This window comes from Penaeus vannamei, chromosome 16 (genome assembly GCF_042767895.1).
Source record: "Penaeus vannamei isolate JL-2024 chromosome 16, ASM4276789v1, whole genome shotgun sequence".
Lineage (NCBI taxonomy): Eukaryota > Metazoa > Arthropoda > Malacostraca > Decapoda > Penaeidae > Penaeus > Penaeus vannamei.
Window position 1 is genome coordinate 21,810,900 of NC_091564.1, and position 10,000 is coordinate 21,820,899.

Below are 10,000 nucleotides of genomic sequence, written 5' to 3' on the forward strand. Positions count from 1 at the left end.
ATTGGTAGTTTGCAAGCGACATTCAGCTCCTAAAAAGCTTTTATTTTGCTATAATTTTTTAATGATATAAAAGATTTGAAGGTTTACCTTCACAATAGGTGCTATTGCCTAAAAGCTCTACATAGAAATGAAGCCACTAATATTGGAGAAAAACAAACTCTGCCCGATGAGCCAACGACATGGGAAAGGTAGTGATACGATGTCACCCACTATTCTGTCCATAACAGCCATGGCATGTACATACATGCCAACTGACAGCAAGAGCTTTATTTCAATGGACAGTGCATGTACCAGTTGCCAATAGGTAACGCTGCGTTCAGACCTTCTCGTCTTGCTTGTCCAGGCAACCAGCTCGAAAGTATACATTCACACTTTTATCATACTGTTGTCTTTATTTTGCATGCTGCAGAGGTTTTGATGCATATTTATCTTACCAGCAACTGCAAACGCAAAAAGAATAAACACAAAAAGATCCTTTGATAACATTAATAAAGGACCATAAAATTACCCATCAATAGCTTGTGGTTGCCTGCAACTGTCAGTGTTTTCATACAAATACCATTGTGACATCATCTCATCCTGCTAGCCAGCTTCGCAGGAGGGTGAAATGGACGAGATAGACAACTTGTCCAGGACAAGAACGTAGAGGTTCTGAACATTCAAAACATCTTGTCCAACTTGTCTGGACGAGCAAGACAAGAAGTTCCAAACACCGCATTAAGTCCAGTTACTATATCCAGTTGTATTTAGAAATACAGCATCCAGTATTGAAGAAGTAATGTAGATTTTATTGATTTTTTATATATACATATTTGTCTTTTTTTTTTTTTTTTTTTTTTTCCTTTTTTTCTTTTTTTCTTTTTTTTCATATCTGTATATACAAACCAGATCATTAACACTCCTTCCTTTGAAGGTTTGGATGTGTGGAGGAGAGCTAGAGATCATGCCTTGCTCTCGTGTTGGTCACATTTTCCGTCGGCGACGCCCATATGGAGGCCCAGGTGGCCAAGATTCCTTGATGCGCAACTCACTGAGGGTTGCCCATGTATGGCTAGATGACTACAAGGTGAGGGAGATACTGCCTGATTGTTGGAAGTGTGTCATGCAAATTTATAGTCATTGAAGTAGGACCTGTTTTCATGCATACATTATAGAATCTTATAAGAAGTTTTTGAATTTGGAATTGATTTACTGTAATGAAAATGTAAGGAATGGTGTGAAGACTAATGAATATTGATTGTTGAAGATGTCCTTCTTGAGTTCTCAGTTTTGTTAAGTTACTCAGAGGTTCAATGATTGTTGTAATATCCATATTTTATTATTTGTTGTGATACACCATATTTATATATATATATATATATATATATATATATATATATATATATATATATATATATATATATATATATATATATATATATATATATATATATATATATATATATATATATATATATATATATATATATATATATATATATATATATATATACACTCTGAGATTACTTTTATGCTTCCTCTCCTTTTTTTAACCATAATTATTGTTTGTTGTTTAGGAGAACTTTTTCAAAGTTCGTCCTGGAGCAGAGAAAATGGAATATGGAGATGTTTCAAGCAGAAAGAAGCTGAGAGAAGACCTTCAGTGTAAATCTTTTTCATGGTACCTGAAGAATGTGTACCCAGAACTTGGGCCTCCAGGTGAGGAGAACAAGAATGCGAAAATGGACAAAGCAGGTGTACGCCCATACCAGCCATGGAATAAACGAGTGAGGAATTATACACACAAGTGGCAGGTGAGCCAAATGATGATGAGTTATATATAAGATAGTGTATTGAACTTCCAGATAGTGTATATATATTAGTTTGTTTATTGTAACATATATATTTCACCTTTGTGTCTGTGACTACATGAGTTTGCATCTTGGAGTGTACAGGATAAAGCAAATATGAAATAAAAGCATCTCCTTTACTTTCCCTCATAGATCCGTTTAACAGGAACAAACCTGTGCATAGAGTCTGAGGAAGATGTTTCACGGAAGGGTTCAATGTTAGTACTGTCCAAGTGTTCAGATTGGAATCGTCAGGTGTTTCACCAGACAGACCGGAATGAGCTTGTTCTTGCACAGCTGCTGTGCCTCGAGGCCTCTGATAATAGGCCTAAAATTGCCAAGTGCCACGAAATGGGAGGAGCCCAGGAGTGGAAAATATCCAACCAGGTGTGTAGAAAGGCAGGGTGAGGCATCATTCCCACCTATTTTAAGTAGTCCTGATTAATGAAATGTTGATGTGCATCAGAAATTTTTGCAGAACACTATTTTGATATTTGTATTTTTCTTTATTTCATTACTGTTTCAGGTGTGTCAGACTTTTTGTATATATTTATAGATATATTTATTTATTTATTTATCCATTCTTTTTATCCTACATGTTCTTGTACTTCTTATTCCTCTTTCTTCTCCTCCATTTTCCCCTTCCTCATTGTTGTTGTTGTCCTCCTCCTCCTCTGTATCTTCTACCTCCTATGCCTCTTCATCTTCCTTCCTCCTCTTTTAATGCTTTTGGATGCATTTTCTGTGAGATCACATATATTTTATGTTTATACATGGACACATAAAGAAAGAGGTATTAAATGTGCTGTGTTGCTTATCCTTTCAGATGGGTGTTGCTCTGTATAACATGGCTCTTGGCCTGTGTGTAGCCGCACAGGACAGTCGCTTAGGAGCACCTGTGTTGATGGCAATGTGTTCCACTCCAAATCTTGCCACTTGGGACCTTGTTGATATACTCTAGATATATATGGGTTAAAGATTGTATTTTTCGTGCATGGATGTGTTCAATTGTTGATATATATGAAGGAAGTGTGTCTGCAGATGCCTGTCTGTGTGTTTTTGTCAGTTTATGCATACTATTTTCTTCAAGAAAAGATACAACTCATGTTCACAATGTTAGGGTTTATATTTACCTTAGTTTATTAGCCATATTTATGTATATAAAATATATGTACTGATATTGATAAGTAGTGTTTATTTTTTTAAATATTATAAGAAAAATTTATTTATATCAGTGTGAGAATTATCATGACAAAATTATAAATAAGCAATATCTGAATTTGTAATTTATACAATTAGAGGTGATAAAGAATACTCGCATTCAAAACAAAAGAATATATATATGTATATATAATTATTTAACTTTACAAAAGTGAATTCTTAATACCATGGAGTGAAGAATATTCTAAATGGAATTAAATTTGCTAAGAATGAAGTATTACATTACAATTGAGTGACATGATATGAAGATATAAACCTATATTTTCATTTTTTTTTCTATTCAGAATCAATGGAATGCCATTTAGATAGCTTGATTGTGGCACTGAAATGAGAGATCACTGGCTTCATCTTGGTTAACCCTATTACTGTGTAACATGACCATCACATAATGAAAATAAATTGGCTTGAGGACTAGGTGACGTGAACATCCCGTCATGGGAAAATCTGGCTGAGGGCCGAGATGACACAAACTTGCCATCATGAGCATTTTGGCTGAAGGCTGGGTGTACAAACTTCTTGGAGGGTGATTAGACTCTTTGGCTTTTTAGACTCGAGTGGCTTTTGCATTATTTCCATCAATAAACGAGTGTGAACTTACTGTGCATGAGCCATGACTGGAAGAGCACCAGCTCCAGTAAGGATGCCATTTTCATGCTCAATATCCTATTCCTGGATACTGTGATGGGCGCTGCAGGTTGTATTGCAGAAGATATAATATTACAAAAAAAAAGACTAATAACAAAATGTTACTTATTGTTATTGTTCATGCACTGAGTGATGGACTACCTAGAGAGATGATATGGAGTTTGTGCAAGGATAACAGTCTTTTACCATCTGGATAAAGCAAATCAAATGACTATGGACATTGGAAAATGGCAAAGAGAACTAAAAATGCCTAGGCATAAAAAGAAAAAACTACATTGCAAAGGGGAGGCATATTCTTGTCACCACACACAAGTGTAGCCAGCCTACAAGCCACACACCTGGCAGAGCAGCTGCTGCCCAGTGCCCATATTTTAGGCCATATGATTGCTATGAAGCAACCAATTCCACAGGTTTAAGTATTCAGGTGTGTGAGGCATGCCTTCAGAGTAAAATCAGAAGATATGGTGCCATTATGATTTCCTGTAGGCATTTTCAAACAGGAAAAGTGGCAAAAACAGAAGCAGTTCTGGACTCCAGGCTGTTGTGAGAAATGGGGTGACAAATGATTCAGTTCAGCTATGTGATTCTTCCAACCAGTTAGTGGGCAGAATGGACCTCATTCTCTCATCACTATCTCCACTAGCCAATTCTCCCTATGAACAGTATTGTTCACTCCAAATCAAGTTTAGATAATTTGATTGCTGAACTTATAGAGTATTTCAAGAATACTTTCTGTTCCTTTTAAATGTATTTGTTTTGTAATCTCATGATGTTTCTGTGCTTTCCTTCACCTCTGGTGTTGATTCAAAGCTAAGATATCCATGAAACAACAATAATCATTGAACTCCAATTATAGTTTCAGCATTTTTATGTAGATTTACCATCATTTGTCTCCCTTCCATTCAAGTTATTTTAAAAGCAGTGATCGCTCAAATTCAGTTGTTTTCCCAGTTCCTCGTGCATGTTTAGCCATGAGTGCCACAGTTCTGTAATGAATTTTTGAAGAAGAAAAAATTAGTGCCATATATAATATTAACCCGCTGTCAACAGGGATGGTATGCACATATATGCCATGCCCACTGTGAGTTTAGTTTGTTAATTGTTTATACAGGCAGATGACCCACAAGTGCTTTGTCACCAAGGAGTCCATAGCTAGCTTAGATAACCCTAGCACTCTCACTTGCTTAGCATTTTCCATGATTTTTGGAAATATTCTTTTTTATTTCAAATTGCCATTAGTGCTGTTAATTAGCTTTCTGATTGATTCCTTGGTGGTTGAGCAATTGTGGAGCCAGCTATGTATAAAGATATTTCTCAAAACAAAACTATGGTGAACATAACATGTTCCCAGTGGCTATGGGTTAAGATAATTATGTAAAAGCTCTATTACCCCACCACTCAATATGAATTAATAGATTTCTATAAGCCAAGGATAAATTATATGCTTTCAAACTATCTAGAAAACTTACCAAATGAAATAAATGTCACAACTAAATGCTATATTTTAACTAAATAGCATGTGTCCAGACCTAAAATTTTGTCTTAGGCTGGAAGGATTACCTGTAGAATAAAGTATTTGTATTTGTTGATCTGGCTTGCAGTTTTGATGATCTGACAACTGTATTTCGTTGCTAATTGATGGGAAAGAAGCTTAGATATTCATGAAACTGAATATTTCTTCCAGTGAGTTGTCCATACACTGTAATACTTTTATATTAAATTACTTTTTTGTAGATCATTAGTATAATTGATACTAATACTCAAGTACTTTTTATAGTCAGATTTTTTTCTGAGAACCATTTTTGTATTTTTCCAAACAGTACATAGGTTGCATTTGTGGTTGTGCCCCCTCTTTTGGTATGACCAAAAAGGGAGTGAAACCTTCATAGGTAAAAAAATCTTTAGTCGATAAGCCGCTTCATAATTTTAGTAATTGAAACTGGCAGTTGCTTCACTATGGGTGAAATCAACTATTATTTTAGATACTGCTTTTATATCAATAGGAAAAGAAAAAATATTTACTTTTAAGATTATTATAACTTGATATGTGTCAGTCTTAGTTTACTTTTTTTCAAAGTTACCAAATGGTGTTAAGACCAAATATCTTTTTTTTCTCTAATTTACAAGATACATTTTCTCATAATGTAGGAAGAGTCTGGGAAAAGTAAGTACATTTTTTGGTTTAATTTTTTGTAATGTAATTTTTAAACTAATATGGTCAACAGTGTGTGTGACTATGTTTTGATAACCAGTACAAGTTATTGTTGTTTTCTGTGTTGGTAATGACTTTTTTTAAGACTTGAAATATCTAAGCATGTGATATTTACATGTAAAATGTTCCTTTTTACAATTTAATATTTCTCTATGTACCAATAATTACATATACATATCTACTATAATGCAAATAAGTTACAATTTCCCTTCACTAAATAAATAGATATATCCTATGAGGTTATATAACAGTAAAAATGAATGAGTATAAACCCAAAGTAATGGTTGCCAACTTCATCAACACCAGTATTTGAATTGATATTCCCACATCCCAACTTTTAAAAAGCATGTCTACTCAGCAAGCCAATTTTATTAACCCCTAAAGGACAATTTGATTCAAATTTAGTAAAGGTACAATTCAATTGGTCTTGTGTACATGTAGGACCTAACTTGTGTCCAAGTTCCCAGCCAGACGTAGTGTATCAACTGGGTAAAGCATCTCTGTAATAGATGCACATGCCTCTCACTTGAATAACCCTGTGCATTTTTTAACATCCCACCTCAGATTATTTAATGCACAATTTTCTTTCATCCCTTTTCATCAAGGGGTATATTGGAATTTTACATTCCTGGATTAATTGATAGAGATGGGGTGGGGATTCCAGTTGAAAGGACAAAAGAAAGGAAAGGACTAAATTCAAGGGCTTGCAATACCAAACTCAGTGTTGATCTGCCTGCCATGAAAGTTTTTTCTTTTTCTTTAAATCCCAGGCTCTTACCTGGGAGTGTATGAAAACTCTACATCCCAGTGGGTCTTGGAGAGGAGAGTCCAGCATCATGGGATATTCATCAGTTTAAGTTTTCCACAGTTCTGCAATGGGACATTTAAGCCAATTTTGGAGAACATTTGAAATCAGTAATTTTGCCATAAATCATTAAGCCAAGCTATTTCCACTCATTTTCTTGTTATGTCTCTCAGATGAGAGGTTTATGCAAAGTGAATAAATGGTAGTATTAGAAAAGAGAAAATTTTGGCTAATCTTTAGCACTCTTATTATGAGTGATTTTACATTTTATGCTTTGGCCTCTTGCAAGCTTCAACTTAGCTCATATATCCCCAGTACTAATTTTGCAAATCCCAAATGTAACGTTTTCTACATGAGTTCACAAATTACCTTTATTTCATATGTACAATGCTTTATGTTATGTTTTACTATGTGTTTTAATTTTTTTTTTTACTTTCCATATTGTATGTCATTGCACTTACAAATTTTACTTTTTTTCCTTTAGTTTTTACATCTTTATATGCCCTACAAAGATTTATACTGCAAATAACGTCATTTTAGATATCCTTTGTGTAACCATCTGTAGTGTACTTGTCTGAAGATGATACTCTTAGCTAAGCATTATTCAAACATGGCTGTATAATACCATTTTTGCCTGTAACCTTGGATAGGAGAAGAGAGTTGCAATGTAGCCTTCATCATCCTGTCATGTAAAAAAGCATTCTTTCTCTAGTTCTCTTCTATTCAGTGTCATTCTGAAGTGAAATGAACTCACTTCACTAAGTCACAATTCCTGTGTCTACCAGTAGGATTTATGTAAAGTTACATAACCTGTTGTGTGTAAAGTGTTCATGATATCATTCAAGTTGCTCATCTAGCATTTACTCTTTGGAAAGCCACTCCATTTTTGTGCCTTGCTTCTAACAATGGCTTTGAAAAGTCTTGCTCAAAGGCACTATTCAGTAGCTTTTATATAACATCAAATATTTGGATAGCATGAGAAGAAATAGAACATTTGGATGTCTGTTCACTTATTATGAAAATTAAATGAAGGCGAGAACTGAATGTCTGTAGAAGAACAATTAATTTATACAGAATATAAAAAGTTTGCCACATTTGTATAAAATGAACCTTGTTTTTCTCCAGGCAAACAGCTGGTTTGCTTAAACTGCACGAGGCTCGATCCAATAAATATTTATTATATGGTTATGCATATGCTCAAAAATAAATGTCTAGACATGCATATCTACTGGACAGACAGATAGATAAATATATATCTATCAGATAGATAGATTTGTATTTATTTTTGTGCTTATGCTTGTGTATATTTATTTGTGTTGAGCCTTACACAGTTCTAACATCTTCAATATTTAAATCTATAGTTGGCTGTAAACATATTAATGTGCAACATCTTGATTATTTACATTATCATGATATAATCTTATCTGGTGCTATAAGTGATTCTCATGAAAAATATAAATGTTATTTTGTCACCGTGTTATGCTAGATTAGTAAGTAAAGGTTGTTTGGATAATTTTTTTTTGGAGGGGAGGGGGAACATTAAGCCAGTATTGCTGAATTTTGAAAATGTAAATAATTTTCTCTATGGGAAAATGTAGTAAAAAAAATAATAGCAAAATTCAACTGTAAGGTAAATACTTGCTTTACCTAAGATATATTTTATTTGTATTACACTAATTGTATTTACTACCTTTATTCCATACTTGAATGATTAGTGTTAAATGAATGTAGGATCAATTAAGGAAAATCCTGTTGTTGTTCTTTCCATTGATAAAATGAAGAAAAGATATATCCAGAGAGTTAATAGTTACACAGAGGAATTATTTAACTTAAAATAACTTTTAGTGAAAATATCTTTTAGTGTATCTTACATGTAGCACAATTCTAAAGAAAAGAGGCCTTGTTAGAATGGCAATCCTCTACCACTAAACATGTCTCAATGTTTATACTGTAACAAGCAATGTGGACTAGGCTTGCTTGTAAGCTGAAATTTATCAAACATGTGATGTATTGTTGGATGTTTTTTACCTGATACTTCAGCAATACAGGACCTTAGTTATTTGCTCTGTTTCTGGTGTTCTAGGTGGGAGATCAAATGCAAATAGAGCTATAAAAAACTGAAAGAAACATTTTTTTTGCAGTTATTTGGCTATAGTAGTGTCATGAAGAAAATATTTTTGTGGAGAACATAGGATTCAATGAATTGACTTCATATTATCCCATTTAGTGTATTACAGTATGCTTTAGGTTTGAGGCATAATTCATCAATAACATAAGAATGGAACCTTTACTGACATTTTAGAATAGAAGAAGCCATTGTAATGTGTACTTCAGTCATTAAACTATACTTGAAGAAAAAAAATGTCTTCATAGGCATAGATGATGAGTAACAGCACTGCACCTTCACTGTATATGATCTCTCTTCCTTTTGTGTTTGTTAAGTTTGTTGAAACGTCTTTAAACTAATCAAATTTTAAAGAACTGCAAGATAGTCTGATTTTGGTAGTTACATCTAAAGTGACAAATAAATCTGTACAAACTTCATACTCCTCCTGTTCTACCTTCTATGATAAAGCATGGTCTTTGCATTGCAGATCTGTATGTAGGATGCCACTAAGTGTGTCCAGTGTTCTTAAACATTATACAAGTTATTATTTGTGTACTGTCGATCAAAGCCGCCTGAGGCCTTAAATTCCAATGCTTTCTTTACAAGCATACTGAAAGGATAAATAAACAACATGTATTACATAGCTATACAAAATAAATTTCTTATAATCATATATGTTTTTGTGTTTTACTCCAGCATTTTCTTTATCTTCATTACTAATGTTATAATAATTTTTCTGTATGTTAAAATTATACTTCAATACTTTTCTCTTTATTTACTCTAAATATAATTAAAATCTAGTTTAAAGAACTGAGAGAAGTTTTGGAAATCTCCACTCTAGTGAACCCTGTGCATTCAGCTAGTACACAGTCCTTTCAAATATATCAGTAAAACTTCAATAAAAAATGTTAATAAACATGTAATGAAATTTTCTCAAATTCTAAAAAGAAATTGAAATATGGGAGGTCCTTGGGATGAAGTAAAGAGTTACAACAAATACAGCCTTGCAACTTCTCTCCCACTTCAGTCTTTATTCAAGCTCCACATTATTTGGCAATGGAGAGAGGGAGAAACAATATAAACAGATTCCAACATTTCAAATTGTGTAGGTGAGGAATGGAGCGACACTAGCTTCAGCAGGGTCGGCATGAAGTAAACGTACATGTACATGCACACTTGCA

At 33.6% G+C, this 10,000-nt stretch overlaps 1 protein-coding gene across 1 annotated transcript; it reads left to right on the plus strand.

The window, feature by feature from the left end:
* Positions 1–913: 913 nt before the first annotated feature.
* On the plus strand, positions 914–9,492 carry Pgant35A (polypeptide N-acetylgalactosaminyltransferase 35A; the record flags this gene model as incomplete). Its single annotated transcript, XM_070131318.1, is given in 4 exon segments — positions 914–1,066; positions 1,557–1,793; positions 1,983–2,216; positions 2,656–9,492. Coding segments are annotated over 4 exon segments (759 nt in total), but the record flags the coding sequence as incomplete, so codon positions are not given.
* Positions 9,493–10,000: the final 508 nt, after the last annotated feature.